The 23010-nt window shown below is 42.2% G+C and overlaps 1 protein-coding gene across 19 annotated transcripts in view; it reads right to left on the bottom strand.

Annotated features, from left to right (window-relative positions):
• The window catches only part of esrrga (estrogen-related receptor gamma a), a 147253-nt gene that overhangs the window by 65785 nt on the left and 58458 nt on the right, over positions 1–23010 (bottom strand). For 5 of the 19 annotated variants that reach the window (XM_079665525.1, XM_079665524.1, XM_079665515.1 and 2 more), the window contains 3 exons: positions 21813–21865; positions 7879–7927; positions 7191–7666 (listed from right to left, as the gene is read on the bottom strand). In XM_079665525.1, the coding sequence (XP_079521651.1) occupies positions 7191–7246 (56 nt within the window). In that variant the 5' untranslated portion in view covers positions 7247–7666; positions 7879–7927; positions 21813–21865. Of the gene's footprint in view, positions 1–7186; positions 7667–7878; positions 7928–11487; positions 11510–21812; positions 21866–23010 lie in introns of those variants that run through there. The other 14 variants (XM_079665529.1, XM_079665528.1, XM_079665530.1 and 11 more) reach the window with 10 other exon arrangements.

The raw sequence follows: 23010 nt of genomic DNA, 5'->3' as shown, positions 1-23010 counted from the left end.
CGCACATGTTCTATTGTTAGATATTCCTGAGACTATGTCAGGAAGTCGTTAACAATATGTGCATGTGGGATAAAATAATGACATATTTTGTCATTTGTCAAAATATGATAGTGTGTGTGCATGCATTCGTGTGTGTCGGTAGAAATTAAAGTAATAATCCCAAATGCCGGGTGCATAAACATACTAATATAGAAATGTGTGTGACTATGTTTCCCGGCCTGTGTGTGCACGTTCATCAGGGCAAGTGGGGTTCGGCGCTGTAGCCCTTTGTGTGTCTGAGTGGATGTGGATATGTGTGCGCTTTAGCGTTAGCGACGGGAGCTGTTAGCGGGGCAGGCGGCAGATGGGCTGTCGGCCTTAATAGGGACTGAGCGGTTGCAGAAAGGTGACAGCTCCACGAGGGAGGGGCATGTGGGGAGGGAGGGGAGGAGTGTGTGTGTGGGGGGCTGAGTGGTGAGGGAAGAAGGGGATAAAGAGGAAATGAATTATCTGCCGAGGTCAAGAAAAGTGCATTTCAGCTGCGTAGAGGAACGCACCTACTGAGGACAAAAAGTGCCACGACACACCTGAAAGGGTTAAAAAAATTAAGCTGTGGCCATTTCAGCACTTCTAAAAAAAGAAAAGTAGTTGAATCTGTTTCATTCAGTCAGGTATGTTCGTTATCAGTTTGGTTTAAAAAAAAAAAAGGCGTAATGTGTCGCTATTTGAAACCACATTGATACTTTTGAAAAGCTTATTATAAAATATTTCACCGAACTTCAATCAAAATAAGGAAATGAAATGCGCAACTAGTTTTAAAATGTCAAGAGCACAACTTGTGTGTGGACATGTGATTGACATGAACTACTGGGAGGATTTGAAACAGTCACACACACTCAAAAACACGACGGAAACGGACCGTCATGATACATTCCATATACAAATCTTATCTAAATCTTACACAAGCGGGCTAATAATACGAGTAGCATTTTAATTGCATTACGAGAGGTTTTAATTGTATAAAACAAAACCTCTTTAAAATAGCAAGACACATTTACTATAGTAAAGTAAAATTGATAACCTAACTTTAAAAAAAATGCTGTTTTGAAAATATATTTATCAAAGTTTGGGGAAAATGAGTTATTGAGCAATTTTGTTATACTTTTTTAGAAATATCCTCTTTTAACTTTATAACCCCCCCTACCCCCACGCTGTTACTTTTCGGTTTATGCTGGAACTAAAGTTTTATTAAGTTTAACTGGTGTTAGCTATATTTGTGTGTTGGTTGAGTTTACTTGTCGGGGGCTTTGATAAAATCGGTAAATTACAAGCGCACAGTAACACCGAAAGAGAAAAAGGCAGACATAAAACACTAAAGCGAGAGGTGTGTGGGGGGGGGGGGGGGGGGGGCTGGCCTGTCATTCTCTCCCCATCAGGCACACACATGAAGCATGATGGGAGGATGAGACCAGGAATATTTCACTGTCAGTCGGAAGGCGGCATGGTCATTCATTTCTCTCTCTGTTAGTATCTCTCCATATCCCTTTTTACTGTATTCTTCCCCTTTTGTCTTTTTGAACCGCCCTTACACACTGTCGAAACAATGACAATTTAATCATACTACACAAGGCCTGGCCATGAAGAGGGGGGGGGGGGGGGGGACTATGCAACCAGACAATCTATAGGGCTCTCCCCACGGACACACAGGAAGAGAGAAACAGCAAAACAGAAAAAGAGTGCAAAAGACAGACAAGGCGTTTGAACCTGCATCATTCTCTCGATCCTCTTTAACTCATGCACACACACACTCTTGCGCACACACACACTCTCAGGCACACACACACTCTCAGGCACACACACACTCTCAGGCACACACACACTCTCAGGCACACACACAGCACCTCTCCGTCTAAATCTGTTCTATTGTGGCCCAGTCTCCGCTGTCTCCTCCCATTAGGAGTGAGAGGCAGCATTAGAGGCCCTGAGCACGACACACACACACACACACACACACACACACACACACACACACACACACACACACACACACACACACACACACACACACACACACACACACACACACACACACACACACACACACACACACACACACACACACACACACACACACACACACACACACACACACACACTGTTCTCCTACTCTTAAGCGCAGCTCATTAATTTACCCTGTGGACAGCTAACATTTGGTAACTCCTTCACAACAAATATTAATGCCGCAACAGCGATAGTAACTATTCTAAATAAAAAATGTATTATGAAAAGTCAATATTCTCTAAAACCAAAAAGATACCTGTTACATTTTCTAAAAAGAATGACATTACCCACTCGACACTTCAAGTGGAAATCTGCGAGGTGCGAAGAATCTCTCTGAGCTTTAACGATACAGAAAAGTCAGTATGCCGCAGTAGGAAGAGTAATTCTTAGTCAAAGAACAAATGATTTGATAGATTGTGTTAAAGTAATAATAAGTGAATGCACATTTTGATGTATGGATGACGGAACACAAGGAATGAGCGGATGAGCGGCGTGGAGAGCGGGAAAGGGGGGGAAAGGATAAGAGATGGGAAGAGATGAGCGGCGTTGACTCTCACTATATATCACTATCTCTCTTCTTTCAATCAGCGCTTTGGCATTCAATCACACACACACACACACACGTGCACACAGACACACACACACACACACACACACACACACACACGTGCACACACACACACACGCGTTAAGCTTCACCGCCGGTGTGGTGTAATGGCTAATTGCAGTGTGTGTGTGTGTGTGTGTCACAGCTGGTACAGTCTCTCTTACTGCTCTTTCAACACATGAAGGCCGGCACTGACCCATGACACACACAAACGCAGAGAACTGATGGATCGAGAATAAACCAGAGACATTCACATCATCAAGGCTGTACTAAAGTGTGTGATTGTGTGTCTGCAACATCTACATATGAATGTGTAATTGCATTTTTGCCACAATTTGGTCACTTTAAGCTGCAAACGTGTGAGGATGTGTGTGTTTGCACGCATGCATGTGTGCGTTCATGCGTGGCTGTGTGTCCAGCGGACCCCTAAGTGCTGGTGTCAGACAAAAGCAGCCCCCCCCCCCCCCTTTCCTTCCCACCTCTCGCTCGGTCTGTCCCTCTCATTGCATCTCTCTGTCTTTACGGACTGAATTATCACTGGAATGCCCGGACCCTTTACTTGAGAGAGGCTGCCTTATGCATGTGTGTGTGTGTGTGTGTGTGTGTGTGTGTGTGTGTGTGTGTGTGTGTGTGTGTGTGTGTGTTTTTGTGCGTATTTGACTATGCATATTCTTACTGACTACGAATGCAGATGGACAGGCAAACAGACGCGCAAAAAACAAGTACAACACCTCCTCACACAGGCCATCAATGGGTCACACGCACACGCACAAAATGTGGACAGACAGGCAACCCATGCATGACTACAAACAGATGCAAATGTGCACACACACACAACACACACACACACACACACACACACACACACACACACACACACACACACACACACACACACACACACACACACACACACACACACACACACACTCACACACAGCCAACAAATCAGTGCGGCACATATTGACATGCTTTGACAGATGAATTAAGTAAATGATTTTATAAGGAGATTAAAAGGATTTTAATTTACGCAATCTCTCTTTGGTCCCCCCCTGTCCCTCCCTCCAGTCAGCTTTACCTCTCCCTCTCTCCCCCCCCCCTTCCCTCTCTACTGCTTTCTCTCCCTCATGGCCTGAGAAAATTAGTGCACGAGAGACTGACAAAAAAGAGAACAATATGATGCATTTGCTTTGACAAGAAACAAGCACATTTTCCTTTTCATTTGCATTAATTCATAGATTTCAAATAAACAGTTTCGGACAATAGTAAGGTGATCTTTGCCTTTTTTTTTAAAGACTACACATTTATTACAAAGCTGCACTATTTAGGTTTTGGTTGAATGGACCTTAGTGATATTTGAACTAACAGAGTGTAAGAACGCTCGGCCTTCAAGTTTCAAGAATGAGATTTTTCAATCAATTATTTGATCTAAATTAAACAAATCATAGTCAAATCTTTAAGATAATGATTGTGAACATTAAACATTGAAATGTGTCTGTTGCATTGCTTTCAGTGCTGTCTTGACACAAGGAGTAATAATTGCAGGGTGGAAATGGAGCGCTTTTGTGTGCACACATTTAATCACTAAATCTGTTTAATAAACAATAAAAAAATCGAAAGAACTAAATAATTTTGTCATGTTTTCTTGCATGTATTCATTTAGTTTGACGAATTTGAATTATTCCTCCGAAAAACCTAATTTAGAGTTTCACTTACAATCCCAAACATTAGATTTCACTACCATTTCTATGGAGGAAATACAATTATTATTTCTAGAGAAAAACCACGATTGATAATAACCGTAACTGAATTCACGTACGCTGCCTTGTGTTTCTCTTCGTCTCTCACGCTGCAAACCTTTGACTGAACGATCAGCTCGGCCGCTGAAGCCCCCGTCTTCTTTCACACCCACTGACAAAAACCCCCAAAATCCACTAAAGTCACTGTAGGAAATATATCATAATGATATGCAAATGGTATGTATATGGTGGCATGAGGGGAATGCAATTATGTTAACAGCTTAAGCGGTACTTGTTGTTATTATTATTATTATTATTATCGGTATGATCATTATCCCTAATATTTTAATTAGTGCAGAAGAGCAGTGCCTGAGAGCAAAGGAAGGGAAGCCTGAGCAGAGAAAAAGAGAACGGTGGACAGATGAATGGATGAATGGATGAAGGAGCGGACAGTCAGACAGATGCGAAAAAAGGGCCAAAGGATTTTTAAAATATTAGAGAGCGGTTGCAGATTACGGGCACTTGCAGAAACACGGAAAAGTAAAGCAGCATATTGCACTGATAACCGTCTGATATCAAAGAGTTTTTCCGTCAACATATTTGTTCTTGATTTTTAAACAGAGTTCTTACATTTTACGCTTATTCAAAAGTTCCATAACCTGGACAGAGGAAGTCACTTTTCTTTTCTCATTCACAATAAAAAAACATTTTTTAATGTTTTTCACCTCATTTGCTATTGGTTCCTAAAATACACCACACAGTTTTCAGTGGAAGGAGCATTGCCCAGACTCTGTTCAGATACAGTGAGAGGGCTTCTTAGCGTCGAAAGTATTCTGGAATCAGACTTTGCTCGTCTTCAAGTCATTTGATTTACAAAGGAAATTGGCTTGCTCAATATTAAAGATTGATCTAAAGAGACTTTGTTTGGATCAAAACCTCAAACGCACCAAAAGCCAGATTTATAAAAATGCTCTGCTATTTGAATTATCATGTTTAAACTCCTCTTAAGGTGTTTTTCTTGGTATAATATTGACGTTTCAATAAATATACATTTGTGCTAAAGGAATAACTCTTAAGGCGTTTGCATATCTTTATTAATTACTGTAAACATAATTATAATTGAAACAAACTACCAATAAAACGTTTTTGATATTGATCAAAGACAATTCGAAGCTGTAATATTAAGACAGCTGTTATTTGTATTCCTCTCACTGTGTAGGTGAGAGGTTCTCTTTTTTTAAATGAAACACTCACACACACATACAAACGTGAGCCGGATTCAAAGTTCACATATAATGTCAGTTTTCTTTAAAAATGTCAATAATGTCCTGTTCAGGAAACACATCAGAAAATAATTTCTGCTTTGACTTTTAGCTTTCAGGTCTCCACCTCCGACTTTCTACCGTGAAGACACTGAGGCTGTTATAAGGGTCATTTATATGTATGCATTATCATGCCAGGTCCACTTACGACAAATACGCCTTATATATGTGTTTTAATTTCTATACATATTTACAATTAAATTCCGGCATTTATTGAAAGCAATGCAATTTTGACAGCGTCAGTGCCATCAGTGAATTCACCCATCCCAAGTGACTGCACTCCCTTTGCAGAATTACACTCATCACTTCCAATCCATGTGTTACCTTGTAAAGTTTGAAAAAGGAAAAAGTGTGTGTTTATTGCTATATTTTTGCTTTGAGTTATCTGTCCTTGTTTGCATTTTTATGAAACGCAGCTTGCATGGCAGTCGCCCAACCACACACACTGCTGTCTGTTCTGCCAATCAGTTAGTCTGCATTTTGAGCAGCGTCTTCAACATTCACTTAAAAGAGCAAAGCATTGGCTAAAGGAGCAGCTCAGCGGCACTCGCTTGTTTGTGTGTGTGTGTGTGTGTCTGTGTGTGTGACTGTCTCTAATTCCTGTGCGGGGCCACACGCTGAGCTGCCCATCTGAAATTCTACCTCCTCTGGCATTTAAGAGCGCAGCTCTCCCCCTTTCCTCTCCCTCCTCTCTTGTGGGCCCTTCTCCTCCCGTCTCTCCCGTTATTCCGTAACCTCAATGCCCCGTTACCTCTCTGATTCTCTGCCTGGACACACACATAAAAAAACATGCGTGCTCAAGCATAAACCCAGGAAGACATACTCTGACTGAGTTGCTGTTTTGTCCTGAGAACAATTTGAGTCAAAGTAAAAGAATGTCTTTAAACAGAAAAAGTGAAGGAGAAATTGTGTCCCTATTTTACTAATGAGTGTATATGTGCAGGTGTGTGTGAGTGTGTGTCTCGCTTCCAGGTGGAGAAACAGAAATTCCACTCTTCTACCCACTGAGTAAGAGCTGCTGTCCGGATACTGCAGCCACACACACACACACTCATACATACACACACACACACAGACACACACACACACAGACACACACACACACACACACACACACACACACACACACACACACACACACACACACACACACACACACACACACACACACACACACACACACACACACACACACACACACACACACACACACACACACACACACACACACACACACTGACACACACACACACACGCACACACACACAAACACACACACACACACACACACACACACACACACACACACACAGACAGTGAACGCGTGCTACTTGACAGCAGAAACAACCTTGACATGGTGCCGGCCACCTCCGCTGCATACCAGCACACACTCACACTCACACTCACACACAATGAAAGACATGACAATGACAAGTTGAATGAAGAATGAAAAGATAAGATAAAAAGGTTAAATGTACCTACTCTTGTTCAGAGTGCATTAAAAAACACTCGGATAACGGATGTCCTACCGACTCCATCGGCGATGCCTGGTCATTGTCAAGTCAACCTCCTCCAGGAAAAAAAGAAAATTCAAAAAAGCAAAGTTTTTATATCTCTCCTCCTCTTCTTTCTCCGGTCTTCCTCTCTCTTGGTCCTTCCTTCCGCTTGGAGGGAGCAATACAATTACCAGGCTCTGCGCTGCCTGCTCTGATCGGCACTGCGTGTGTAGCTGTGAGGGAGCGTGTCTGTGTGTGCGCTGTGTGTGTATGTGAGAGCCAGGGAGAGGGGCTATAGGTACACACAGCCAGCCAGTCAGGCAGTTGGGACGGAAAGCTGTGCCGCTGTCCTAATCAACGACTTAAAGCCCCGATAGCAGCTCATGAATATTAAGCAGCGTTTTGCATATGCAGTCCCTCAGGCCCCGCTCCTGCTGCGATTGGTGGATGCTTGACCAATGGCTGTGGGGAGGGGCGGAGTGAAGGGTGGAGGCAAAGAGGGAGAGTGAGAGAGAAAGGGAGAAGAGCAGGTGGAGAGGGAGGGATCAGACAAAGAGTGGAAGAGAGAGGAAGGAAAGGAGGGAGCGGAGAGGAGAAAGAGAAAGGTGAGGGAAAGATTTAAAGCCATCCCACTCTTCTTCTTTCTCTCATTCTTTGTCTCTTGATCAGCCTACCTTTCTCAAAAGTGTCTCTCCGATGCTCTTTGTTTCTCTCATCGTGTACCTTCAATACAAAAAAAAAACACAGTAAATATAAATAGTATTTCAAAAACTGTAACAAAGTTACAAAGCTTTTTAAGTCATGTAGCAAATCGCTTTTCAGGCCAAACACAACATGGATCTAATACAATTGAAGGAATTGCCAGATCAAAGGAAAACATGTAAGCTTGACCCTAAAGCCTAAGTAATGTCACACTGCAAACACAGACACACACGCACGTGCACACACACACACACACACACACACACACACACACACACACACACACACACACACACACACACACACACACACACACACACACACACACACACACACACACACACACACACACACACACACACACACACACACACACACACACACACACACACACACACACACACACAGTACAGCAGAGCCCATCTCAGCTCAGCAGTAAAATACGGGATTATGGCAGTTCCGAGGCCCTTGTCCTTTGTTGTGGAATGATTTGGGAATGATTGGGACGAGGTTTCCCCGCTGCTTGCTGTTTTGTCGAGCTCCATGCTGTCTCGCCACCTGCAGGTTGTATATTCCCAGTATTTCCAATATTTCTAACAACTTTGAATGTGGGAATTGTCGGGGTGTTGTGGATTCTCCAGGAGAATCATCTTACTGCTCCTTAGCCTCGGAGAGAGGAGATAGGAGAATGAAAAAAGAGGAAAAGTGGAATCTACAGGGGGACTCAGATCTACTCTTCATGTTTATTTCCACATGTTTCGTCTTTTCTATCTGACTTTTCCAGCGCCCAGATACCTCTGCACACAGGAGGGAGGGTTAGAGTGTGGCAGAGAGAGGGGGATAGAGAGAAAGCAATTGGAGGGGTGGAAAGGGGGGACGCAAAGATGAAAGAGAGGAGTTGTGATTAGCAGCTTTGGAAGAGAAGAGATAATAAAACATTTCCTGAAACCAATCTCTGCTTTGATGTTGGTGTGTGCGCGTGTGTGTGCCACATAAACTACAAGTTCTTTCTCTGTCTTTCGCTTTCATACACATTAACAAACAAGTCAAATGTTTCAAACCTTTCCTTATGGTTTACAGCAGTATGGTCATTATTTAATTTGTTTTGACCCAGAGAATGTGAGCAGAATGTGTTATAAGCTTTACGGCTCTTTTCAGGAATTAAGATATTATTATTTATATGTTTTTTTATTAAATGGGAAACCACATGGACTACAAAGAAAGGAACATATACACAAAAACACACACATACTGATGTATCTATTGCATTCGTACATTTGCACAGAGGTATTGGTGTACACACACACACACACATGCGCGCGCGTGCACACACACACGCACGCGCGCACGTGCACACACACACACACACACACACACACACACACACACACACATATACACACACACACACACACACACACACACACAGTTATGATGTATCCAGGGGCTTATAAGCATCGACAAAGATGAGTGTGAATCAATGCTGCCGTCACTACTGGGCAAACAAATCCTTTACCAAAACCTCCCTCTCTGGCACACACACACACACACACACACACACACACACACACACACACACACACACACACACACACACACACACACACACACACACACACACACACACACACACACACACACACACACACACACACACACACACACACACACACACACACACACACACACACACACACACACACACACACACACACACACACACACACACACACACACACACACACACACAAAATAGATAAAAACACAAGCATATGCAATTTCCTTATCTGTGAGGAAATATTAAGATGCATAGATTTCATGTTTTGCTAAAAATAATATGTATTGAAGATTTAAAAATCAGTTTCTCCATTTTGAAAAATTGCAGAGAGATTTGCATGTACATTGAAACATTTCAGAGCTGCACTACAAACACAAACATTTGAAAATACTGTTGTGTGACTTGCACAAAGATAAGAGGCGTTTTTCTTTACGTTACCTTTTAAAAACATTCAATGACATTTTGCCTGAATTCCTCATTCTGTAATTTATGCATGTATGCAGTTTGTGTTAAAAAGAGTTTTTACAACACTAGCAATCAGTTTTAGTACAAACAGCATTGTCTTTGATGAAAAAACAACAGCATAAGAATCAAATCTGAGGATCAAATTTCAGTCTGCATATGTGCCGAGAGAGATGCTGTAAAAAGCTTTTCTCTATTATGTAAATAGGAAATAATTGTTATGTTAAGACACTTAAATCCTAAACCACACACACACACGTATTCATTAACAGAGCTGTGCATACAGTCTGTTCCACATGTGTTCCTAAAGCTTCTGCATCTTCTACATGAACCCACAGATCCTCACAGAATCTCAGTGATTCTCGTTGAACCCTGAAACAACCTCAGCTCTTTCTCTCTTCTCTCTCCCTCCCTGACCCCCATCCCCACCAACCCCGCCCCCCTGACTATTGATTGGTTTTCAGTCGGTGTGTATGTTGACAGTGACCCCTTAAGGCCACTTCTCTCTCTCACTGACAAACCCAGCTGCCACGCAAACCTCTTAAACACAAAGCTATTACAGTAAAAAGCCAGGGAAATACCCTGTGTGCACTTGTGTGTGTGGCGACTCCATTGCAATCTGATTGCCACGATTTGTACAAGACTGTTGATAAAATACATACCATAAAATAAAAACACCCAGCCAAGTCACAATCTAGAATACAATCGTAGTTTATTATTCTATGTATGTGTGTGTGAATGATTTTGTTTGCATTGCCTTCCCATACCAGTAACTATGTGAAGGCTTTTGTCCTCTGCTGATTTTTCACTCTTGTCTATTGTCTGCAATTGTGTGTGTGTTTTGACCCCGTGATGGCAGCCTGTTGACATCTGTGGAAGAATTATCCATTGCAACTCTCACTGACATCAATCTCAGCACTCGATAGGCCACAGCAAGTTCATTCAGGGCAGTGCGTGCGTATATGTGTGTGTCAGTGCTGGTCAGAACAGTCTTTAACTAATTCAGGAGGCGGTCAGTTAAGCAGCTGAACTCAGGCCACACATCGACACGCATGTGCCAGTCACACACGTATTACTTAACTAAAGCTACAACTATCAAAGCCCCTGAAATGATATTCTTAATTATGAATATTCTGTTTATAATAAAAATAGCACTTTCTTTTTTAAGGTTTAAGATAATAAGGTTGAAGTGAATGATTGCCACAAAGCACAAAGAAAAACTTAACAGAAGCTATTTGTACATTTCACAGAACAAACAACAGTGAACTCTGCTTTTGTGAAGGGAAAGAACGCTGCCAACGCAGGAAAGAGGGATATAGAGAATGTAGTTCACCACTAGCCAACAGAGGGAGCTATGGTCAGTTTGTGGCCAGCTGCAGCACACTGACTTGAGTGTGTGTTTATGTATAATATCGCATGCAAAATCAAATCATCATAAATAAAAAATGGAAACCCATGAAAAGAATGCATATATAACATCCAATTACATGAAGGAACTTAAAATGCTCTCATATACTCACAAACAAGAGCCCCCCTGCCCCCCACACACACACACACTTACGTTGCCAGCAGGGACGGGAGGGATGGAGCTAAGTTATCTGATAGCTCTGTCAGCAGGTACAGCAGAACACAGAGTGGAAACGGACAATTTGACCACAGACCCCCTGCTCAGCCCACCAACCAGCTTTACAGAGAAGACGGAAAGATAAAAAGGACAACAGGATAATACATTGTGTGTGTGTGTGTGTGTGTGTGTGTGTGTGTGTGTGTGTGTGTGTGTGTGTGTGTGTGTGTGTGTGTGTGTGTGTTGTGTGTGTGTGTGTGTGTGTGTGTGTTAAAGCAAGACATGGCAAAAATCCTGATGGAGACCTGGAAAGACATTTCTGTCACTAAACTGTCCAATTGGTGTAATAGCAGTGCCAGGTTCTGCAGTCACAAGGTGTTATTGGGTAAAGACTACACTTAAGCTGCAGTTCATCTCAGGATATGTGTGAGTAAGTGGGAGTGTGTTTATCAAAGTTTGTTGCAGGACATTTATGCAAAACAATGTAAATGTTTAAGATAAACCTTAGTTGTCTGGGCAGGGAAATAATATAAACAATGATATTTAAATTGTGATATGAGACCAGATATTGTCTTATATTTAGTATTATATAATATCCTGTGTTGTTCTTTCCTGGTTTAAAACATTCACACACGGACACATAAGCCAGGCAAACATTGCACACAAAGGTACTGTACAATATTGTCCACATAGGCTTGCTTATACATACATACAATCAGTCAACATGCACTACAACTGAATCAGTTTTTCAGTCTTTCATCTTCCATAATCACATAAAGTGACACTCAGAGGCTTGGGACTGTTGTTTTGCATTGATGTTAAATGAGCAGATGCACAGGTGGAAACCTTCAGTTCGGTCAAATAATCAACATTTTGTAGGCTTACACAAACACACCTGCATAGATGTAAATTGCTGGAGACATTTTTACATGTTATGGCTTTGATTACTACACGTATCTACCTAAATCTGTACATGTGTGTGTGTGAGCAGGCATGAGTGTGTCCACCCAGACACCTCCAGGGAGGGAAGGGGCAGTGATGGTGATCAAGGCCAAGGAGAGAGCACCAGCTGCTGGAAAAAGCTGCTGGGTTTACGGGGGCTTTCTGGAGCCTGTCACTAAAACTCTGTCTGGGTAACCTTTGGAGGAGGATACATGGAAGTCACACACACACGCACGCGTCAATTTAAACATTATTTAACCACACTGACAGACCTGACCTGGCACCTACACACACATTCCCACGTGCACATGACGCTTATAATCTTAGGGGATGAATGTTGTGATTTCTTTAGAACAGAGAGCCATGCGACAGGCCTATTTCTCCATACAAAGGTCAGGCAGGATTCACAGCTAGGAAGACAGAGGTGTGTGTGACAGAGAGGGCAGAGAGAGAGAGGGAGAGAGAGGGAGACAGAGGGAGAGAGAGGGAGAGAGAGGGAGAGAGAGGGAGAGAGATGTGTGTATAATAAGGTGACAAAAAGAGGGTGAGAAAGACATTCATATGGAGAAGGTGACCTTGGCGTTTATAAAAAGAGAGGATTAACCTCCTCTAAACTTTCACATGGCTTCGCTATTTGACTAGGTACAACCACCTCATCTCGTCCTTCCTTCAAAAATTAAGTTTATGGTTAAATGTTTGAGGGTTAGGTAATCGGGTAAATTCTTTATCCGGCCACAGTCAGTCCAACAACTGGGAATGTATGCGTGCAGGTCAGTGTGACACTTTATTCAAACTCACAGAACAGAACTCCCCAAACTTGCCTTGGTTGCGTCTTTCCCGTGTTCCAACAATCACCAACTCTTATTTGGTCAGGATAAACCATTGCAGAGTTAGATGTCCCCCCCCCCCCCCCCACACACACACACACACTTTCTATCTCTCTCTGCCCAATGAGCAGCGACTCTTACTTGCTTTTCTAAGGTAGGACAGTTTTTTATAAGATTTTTACAAAACTAAGTAACCAACTACATTGCGCGAAATATACCAACCGGTGATGTTCTCTGCTCATTGTAATTGGCCAAAAAAAAAGATCCTATGTATTTATCAATAGTATCAAGTAAAACGTGTATTACCGGTACTTGCAAGTTATTTTGGTTGCAGAGAAGATATGAGGATTTTTCACAGAAAATATACACATACATCAGGTCAGTTAGGTTCAATGGGGTGCACTGCTGGGGTGCAATGCCTAGGAAGTTGCTCTGGCTACATAGGACTGGGTCAGGTGCGGTCACCATCCTGTCAGTGGTCAGATTGAAGGTTGGCTGGACCGCACCCCCTCACAGAGTGAAAGGAGTGACCTCATCAAGCAGGGACAGGGAAAAGGGGAAGGCTTTGGGCTGGACTGGGGTGTGACCTCATCAAACGTGGACAGACAGGGCAGACATGATAGATGTCAACACTGAAGATGTGTGTTAGTGTGTGTGTGCATGCGAATTCCATTCAGTCAATGTTTGTGTACTCTGTTGCAGCCAACACTGTGAAACGCCCAAGCTTCCTTTCTGCACACAAGATATATCTTTCTGTCATCCACAAACTGTCTTTGAAACAGCACCCGAATCAACTATGTATAAACTGTTCTTGAGCAGATCTTCAATTTTCATTGAAGTACCAGAAATTCATTGAAAAAAAGAAACACCTGTCAGTGGTGGAAAAGCGACATTTAAAAATTAAGGGGTCAACATACGGACAAATACGTAGCATGTTTGGGAATCCAACAATAAGACATACGCTATTTTTAGCATTATTTCTTACATTATCTTGACCTTATGATTTTTGAACTTCACTGCTACCATGGCGCTCTCTTTCCCTCCCTCCCTCCCTACTTCCTATTCTGAGGTTTTGATATATTCCCAGGGAGAAATTAGAACCAGGATGTAATTATACACAGAGTGGGTTTTGTGTGTGAGAGTGTGTCTGAGTGTGTGCGTGCGTCTGGCGGCCTGTGTGTCTGTGTAAAGCAGTGTTTTGTATTGAAATAGGTGACTTCGGAGAGGTGCGCTCCTTTAATTACGCCGCTCTCAAACAGAACATGAGTGGGCTATTCCACTGGGATTAGTCGTCTCTCGATGCTGCCTCTTTGTTAACGCAACACACACGTAACAAACATGCATACTCAGACACAAATATATGCCTGCCAAAAATCCCCTCTCTCCAATAGTTCAACACTCAATTTATTCAAACTGAGATGCAAGCCAAGTGAATAATTCCACTACTAATAAAGACTGTAAGAGAGACAGTGCATACAGGAGATGAAGGAGGGAAAGGGATTAAATAGCAAAACTAGAAGGGGGGGGGGGGGGGGGGGGGGGGGTTTAGAGGGAAGGTAATACAAAAAAATCAAGGACAACAAAATGAGAAATCTAACCTCAACACCAATTGGCAATTTCAATCTGGTGAGCGTGCATATTCAATTTGTACCAGTGGTGCTTGTGGGTAACAAAAATGTAGCAGTTGAGTAAGTCAACAGTACTTTAACCATGTATCAACATGAACAAACCAAATATTAATATTCTGTATGTTGCTAAAATAAAAAGGAATACAAAAGCTTTGTTTGAGTTGATATAAGAAGAACAGTGTGGCCATTGCCTGCCACTCTCAGAGATTACATGACATGCACAATGTCCCATTTTGAAGAACTTCATTAATACTTTGACACACAATTTTTGGATTACAACACCAGGTCCACTAGTTGCTGCTAGGGAGCTTTCAATCACATCATGACATCGGAAAATTACGGAGTTTGACAAAGACTTAAAGGCCCCATGTCATGGCCATTTTTACTGATCATAATTCCATTGTTGAGGTCTACTAGAATAGATTTATATTGTGCAATTTTCCAAACTCACATTGGTTTCTCATACAGCATCTCTGTATAGTATGTGTATTCACTCTCTGTCCTAAACGGCTTGTTGGAGCTCCTGCCCCCCCCTCCCCCTCCCTATGAGCCCAGTGTGCTCTGATTGGTCAGCTCGCCCACTCTGTTCTGATGAGTCCACCACCGTTACAGCGGAACATCAGTGATTATGTGTTACAATGGCATTTGTTGGCAACCAGAAAATGACACCAGTAATGACAAACAGATGAGAATGCTGCGTAGGGTCTGGGTGCCGTGTTGGCGGGACGTTGCACGGCTCGCTGCTGTGAGGAGGGGACAGTGTGAGCTGTATTACTGGTGTGGTTTCCTGGTTGCTGCGTGGGGTCTGCGAGACAGTGAGACATCGCAAAACTCAGCCTGAACTCAGCCTGAGCACCATGGACGCGGGAAGGGGGGCTGCAGCACCCCGATCTACGAGGCTCCACTAGCACCCCACCCCCAGCATGTAACTGAGAGAGTGTGTGTGTGCGTGAGGAGCTCCAAGGATTGGTCTATTTGGACCAATGGGTCCATTTGGGTATGGTCACGTCACTATACCCAGCAAGAAAAAGAGAAATCTCCAACGAGGCGTTCTGGGGCAGCACAGACAGGTATTTTCTGTGTTAGAGTTTCACTCGCTACAGGGTGTACTTAGAGGGTTTGTGACTCTGCAGACCGTTTACATGCAGAAAAAGCTACATAACACATGAGGGGACTGGTAATAACCAGAAAAGCATGACATGGGACCTTTAAGACTGAGCTTTACGGTAAAATAGATGGGATCTTTCTAAAAAGGTATAATAAGTCAACATTTTGTTATAAAATGAATAGGTCAGACTATGAACACAAGTAATCACATGTCAAAGTCAATGTGCAGTAGTCCCACCCCATAATAGTTTTACTCTAATCCTTTATCAAACCACTGTAGAGCGTCTTTGAGCACCTGGAAAAGTGCTTTGAAATAAAATGTATTATTATTATTATTATTATTCTCACTTAATATTGAAGGTATAAAAAGGGACTGTGTGATCTGAAGAGGAAGCCAGTCTTGGACGACTGCAGTACTGTATGTAAACAATATACTACAATAAAGCTTTAGCTGAAACAGAACAAACACAATATATTTTTTAGGTCCCTCTGTCAGTTTTTTTCGGTTGATGCCATAGATACGGACAGCTTAATGTAGAGTTCAGGCTGATATCTATCAATGGACATGTTGCCTTTTTATCTCTCTGTGCTGTAAAATTGTGAAAATGAGTTAATCTGCTATACTAGATGGATGATATTATTGTATCCGAAGAGTATAAGGGACTAGACGAGGCCACACTAAAAGATACACAGAACATAAACACACTCCACTTCATCTGTGTCTGTGTCTAATGACGTGTGTGAGTAATTACTTTAAAGCTCAATGTGTGCGGGTGTTTAAGTGTCTGTGCTCATGTATGTTTTTATCTCGGTCTTTTTCTGTGTCTGCAATGAATGTGTTTAATGGTGTGTGTGGAAATAATCACTTAATCGTCGCGCTGCCTCCATTTGAGAAGCATGTGTGTCTGAGTGTGTGTGTGTTTTGGTTTCCTCACAGTAAAATAGACTCATAGATGCAGCAGACATTTGTAAGTGGGAAGGTCTGGAAAATAAGAGAGAGTTAAATAGTGAGAATGATTAGTGAAATGAAGGGGAGAGAGGGATTACAGTGTGATAAAAAGAAAGGGGAAGAGATAAAAAAGAGACGGACTGAGGGAGTACACAGGTGGAAATAAAGACCTCTACTCTTTATCTCTCTCTAATTCTCCACAATAACCCTTACTTCCAATGTTGCTCTCCAAACCGTCGGCCTGAGAATTTATAGTTGGCCCAATGATTGCTTCTCGGGCCATGATGGCTGTAAATTGCTTTGCCATTTGGTAAATGTTGGCAGTTAGAAGGTATACAAGTAATTATTTCCGCTTGTGCTGATTGAGACATAATTCCAAGACGAGGTCCTGGAAAAATGACAGCATTTTGAAACAACTCTGTTTTAATTTCCGAGAATTTCTAATTAGAATCTGTATGAACATGGGGATTTTTTTTATGTGGTTTCCTCCAATGGGGTCAGAAATAATTAAACTGTCAAGGGGAAATAAATACGTATAAACAAGGCATCATTTTTACAGCGCGCAGCACCTTGTCAGGCCATGACTTTTTGTGAAGAAAAACAATGTGGGGAACAATAAAGGGGCATAGAGGACACACACATACTGTAACCCCGCTCACACAAACCTACATTAACAAACACACACACAACAACGCAGTGACACACACACTTTGACAAACACACACATGCAAACACACCTACTCTTATCTTTTATGGATCATACCTTGAAAAAAGGACTTTAAATGTTGTTCCCACTTAAATCAATGAGAATATCTACAGTATGCAATTTAGCTCCTGCTTTAAGACATAGGGAAGTTTTGGGTACAAAGTGGAACCATCCCAATGCTCGAGCCTAACGAGGCCTAATGTTTATCACAATTTATCGTACCAAAGGGTGTCACAACTTTCCAAATCCATGATTCCATTTGACTTTTTTCAGCATTGATGGCTATGCCATTGTGAGATTATGAAGTATTGATTTCTAAAGACTCCCTTTATGGTTTAAATGTGAGATAAAACCCCCATAACTTTGTGGGCAATGTACCACACTAATGTCGTCAAACTGCTTCTACTTACATAGTCAAATGTTATTAATTAATTAAATTAAAATTACAGATTCCACCAGTAAATTGACAACAAATTGTAGTCCACACAAAAACATAAGGATCCACTATAAAATAAAATGCTGCTTAACGCATTTAGATTCATTTTGCACCGGCAAAAAGCCACCAGATACCGAACTGTCAACGCAATTTTGGTTTTCTTTTTAGATCTCTGCCTCATGCAGGGGCCGTGGTGTTTGGAAAGTGCAGCTGCAGGCTACTAGTGGGTTACACTTTTGTCTTTTGAGTTGCAACCCTGGTAAGCTGCGCCATTTTTTTTTCTTGGAACGTGCTCAAATAGGCTTGAGAAAAACACTTACTGGGAGAATCCGTCTTTTGATGTTGATCAAATTAAAAGCAAATTTCTATTGATGTTCTCTTGGTGGCCAGAGCCATTGCATTTGACAAAATTGTACTGTACCCAAAATATAGCTACAGGAACTTAATTGATGCCACCATCGTTCCAGATTGTATGCTTTACTTTTGTGAAGTCAATATAATCATAATTTATTACTAGCACTTATGTCTTTCCTTAAGAGTGAGCTTAACCTGCTGCCACCAAGACCCAGATCTAAATAAGCGCCAGAAATCGAATAGATTAATGAGTGTGTGGTAAACTACACATGTGAGAAAATGATTAGTTTTTTATGACCTTCATATTATAATATCAAGTTGAGCTATGACACAAAAAACAACAAAGAAGTGTGACTGCTGCCCTCAAAGAAAGAAAAAAAAACACATCAGCAGAACATAAAATGTCTGCACAAATTAAAGGATGCAGCAGTAGCACAATGTCTGCAAGTGAACCTGGAAGAGAGCAGGCATGTGAGGGGAAGGAGTGTGAGAGGCTCACAATCAACATTTGAATAATAGCTACAGTGCTTTGACACTGAACACCTCTTCAATGACAAATTACAAGAGCATGTAAAGCACACTTAACAGCAGCTCACTATTCAACAGCGTGTATCCACAACAAAGCAGAATAATAACCGCTTTATCTTTAAAGGTCCCATGTCATGCTTTTCCGGTTATTACCCGTCCCCTTGTGTGTTATGTAGCTTTTTCTGCATGTAAACGGTCTGCAGAGTCACAAACCCTCAAAGTACACCCTTTAGCGATTAAAACTCTAACACAGAAAAGACCTGTCCATGCTGCCCCACAACGCCACGTTGGATATTTCAGTTTTTCCATTGTTTTCTTCCTGGGTATTGTGATGTGCCCATACCCAAATGGACCCATTCGTGGAGTGTGTGTGGAGCTCCTCACACACACACACACACACACACACACACACACACACACACACACACACACACACACACACACACACACACACACACACACACACACACACTCTTTTAGCGGCAAAAATGTGAGGGGGGGGGGTGCTAGTGGAGCCTCGCAGCGCAGCGAAACTGTGGCGCGCTCACACTGGGTGTGCCACGTTTAGGGGTGCGGGGGGGATGCAGGTGCTAGTGGAGCCCCCTCAGCACCCCACCCCCCCCCCCTTCCCGCGTCCATTTGCGATGTCTCGCTGTCTCGCAGCAAGCAGGAAACCACACCAGTAAGCCAGCTTACACTGTCAGCTCCTCGCAGCAGCGAGCTGACCAATCAGAGCACACTGGGCTCACAGGGAGGCGGGAGCTCCAATAAGGCGTTTAAGACAGAGTGAAATTCAGTGAATACACATACTCTACAGAGATGCTGTATGAGAAAATTAATGTGAGTTTGGAAAATCGCACAATGTAAATCTATTCTAGTAGACCTCAACAATGGAATTATGATCAGTAGAAATGCCGATGTCATGGGACCTTTAACACAGGGAACAAAACACAGCATATTCTTATTTGACTACTGTACCTGTATTGCAAACCAACATGTTTAAAACAATAAAAGTCTCACAGTTGAGCAGTAGTGCTGTGAGTCACCCTGCCAATCCTTAAGAATTGGCAACACTGGGTGGATTAGAGGCTATGGATCTCTTGTGCAGGCTCAGAGTGAGCTCACACTGATAGGGAGAGCTAATGGAGATGCATTCGAACTGAGAGTGACTCAATTATAATCTGACATCAGCTTGTAGACCCCAGCTTTGCCTGAATACACAGGAATGCACACACACATACCACACAAACACACACACACACACACACACACACACACACACACACACACACACACACACACACACACACACACACACACACACACACACACACACACTCACTCACGGCGGTTAACACACTACAACCTAAATGAATCTCGTAACACAGCAGATATCACAGGCTTCATCAGGCTCTCAATGAAAGTGGTTCCAGACAGAAAGTGTATATTCTGGTTTAACCTGGTAATTCCATTTACTACCAAGCATTCAGCAGACATTTTTATCTAGTGTGCAACAATAAATTGTACAAATTGCTTAAAATCCTTTTTTCACACAAGCAACCAGATAAGCCAAGTGCAAGAGGCCCCACACCAGCAGTATGGTTGCCTGTACGATGCAGGAAGGTCCTCATGTGATATGTTTACCAGCCAGCCAAGCTACAACCGGATTCAGTGTGTGTTCACTTCCAGTTATTAGACATCACACAACACCACATCATCAAGCTCTCAAGTTGTCTCCTTAATCACCCCAGTCAACAAAAACACAAACAAATTATTTTGTTGTGTTTTATTAATGAACAGGATTCTTTCACACAACTAAAGGAGAACTAAAATATGTATCTTAATTCCCTAATATACTTGTACATGTCACCACCATTAGGATTTGGTTTGTTTAAAAACTAGGAATTGATGTTATGATCACAGTTTGCAGAAACTGCAGCAATCAAAGGGATTTTTCCTGCTTACACAGTTACATCCGCTATTACAATTTCTGAGAGCGGGGCTTGAGTGTGCAGACACACATACACATGTACTCTACATGCCTTCGCAGACTAAGGTCAATGGTGCGCTCAGATACAAATGATTCTCATCTAATATTAATAGGATATGCTAAACGGTAACACAGAGGCAGAACAGAACAGGTTCTCTGAGTGAGTGTGTGTGTACACATGCATGTGTTTTCCTGCCGTGCCGTGCACAGAGTAAATGCCGCTGGGACTAAAGTGAAATTCAAATATAATAAAACTCACCATGTTAACATTCTGGTACACTATAACTCTACATGTTAATATTTTGGAAAGGGGCTCCCTATGGAAACAATCAAGCGAACAAAATAACACTGTCCTCACCAGAGAGCAAACAGTATTGGTTGTTCTTTTCAACACTTAAAACAAACGTATGTAGTAAATAAAATGTTTTATGCTGTCCTGACAGGTGACAGGATCTTATGGCCCTGTGATGATACCGATTAAGCAAAGGTATATATGGTTAATATCACCCACCATCAACTGGTGATGGAACTGTGCAATTAATGGCCTCTCTTTTGTGTTTGGCAGCTGAATAATATATTCAAATGTAATATGACCCCCTTGATTAACATACTGTATATTTTACATAGATGGCATGTCTTCTCAATATTGACTTAAACCGTAGTTTGTGTTGTCTCCAGTGTACTCTTCAAACCCCAGCAACAACAGGATGTTTTTAATGGCAGATGCCCATGAAAAAGTGGCAGCTATGCCATACTGAAGATTAAAACTGGTTGTATTGAGTTCGCAATTCTGTCTGATACCAGGCAACATTTGGGTGAAGTCAAATCACATTTGGGTCAAGTCAATTGACTTGCCTTACTTGCAGTGTAGGTTGAAAGGCATCTTGAAAGTAGTTTAACTTCATCTGCTGAAATGACACAACAATGGAATAACAAGTTAGCTTCAAAACTAGACCTTTGTCTGTCTTTATTGAAAATGAAACCATTAGAGAATTGATTGATGTCCACATTCATGGATGAAAGATTTTAAATGTCATGCCTCAAACTAAAAGGCTTTCACTGAACTTTGCTTTATCATCTGCTGATAGTTATTAACTGTGAAACTAGACATGAAGAGAAACACTTAGACTACAAAGGGAAAGGTCTTTTGGTCAGTCATCTGCTGTTTTCATGAAGTATGATATTCAAAGAGAACCATTTAGGTGTGTGAAACCCGTAAAGAAGCATAATGCAATCAAGGAACTCACAGAGTTCTCTCTGTGTGTGTGTGTGTGTGTGTGTGTGTGTGTGTGTGTGTGTGTGTGTGTTTAAATCTGTCACCCTTTCTTTGAAACAAAAACAACCACTTAGGCATGAACAGCAGCGCTTGGGAGACATCAATATTTCAGTCAGGTGTGTCGAGAAAAGGAGAGAGAAAGAGCAGGAGAGAGAGAGACACATGAAAGAAGGAATGAGGGGGACCCTTGCCATTCTGAGACATTCCCATGACTGACGGTGAGACTACGGCTGTGTGTGTGTGTGTGTGTGTGTGTGTGTGTGTGTGTGTGTGTGTGTGTGTGTGTGTGTGTGTGTGTTGTGTGTGTGTGTGTGTGTGTGTGTATGTTGTGTGTGTGTGTTTGTGTGTATGTTGTGTATGTGTGTTTGTGTGGGAACAAGCATGATTGTGTGCCGTTCCCCCATCCTCACCCCACCCCTACACTCACCATTGTGTGTACCACCTCTGTCACCTTTCCTCTAATCAGGAGTTTAAATCAATGACGTTGTCCAAAACTATAATTGCCACTCCTTAAACTGCTTCTCTCGCAATATGCTTTCACCAAGAAACCACTCGGCAGCAGAAATACGCCTCTGCACGTGTCGGTGTGTGTGTATGTGTGAGCTGGATTAAGAGTATTTTCTCATTACGGCAGTGTCTGAACGAGTAGAAAGTGCTTCTCACATTGTTTTACAGCATCCTGAAAGCTCAAAGCTCAGCACTAAGCAGCATAATATCCTGTAGTCCCTCACTGATGCCTTAGCCTCAAACTTGTCACCAATTGTTCATGAGCCGGAC

The sequence above is a fragment of the Notothenia rossii genome (genome assembly GCF_949606895.1).
Source record: "Notothenia rossii genome assembly, chromosome: 2".
Taxonomy (NCBI): Eukaryota; Metazoa; Chordata; class Actinopteri; order Perciformes; family Nototheniidae; genus Notothenia; species Notothenia rossii.
This window is presented reverse-complemented; position numbering and strand designations above follow the sequence as displayed.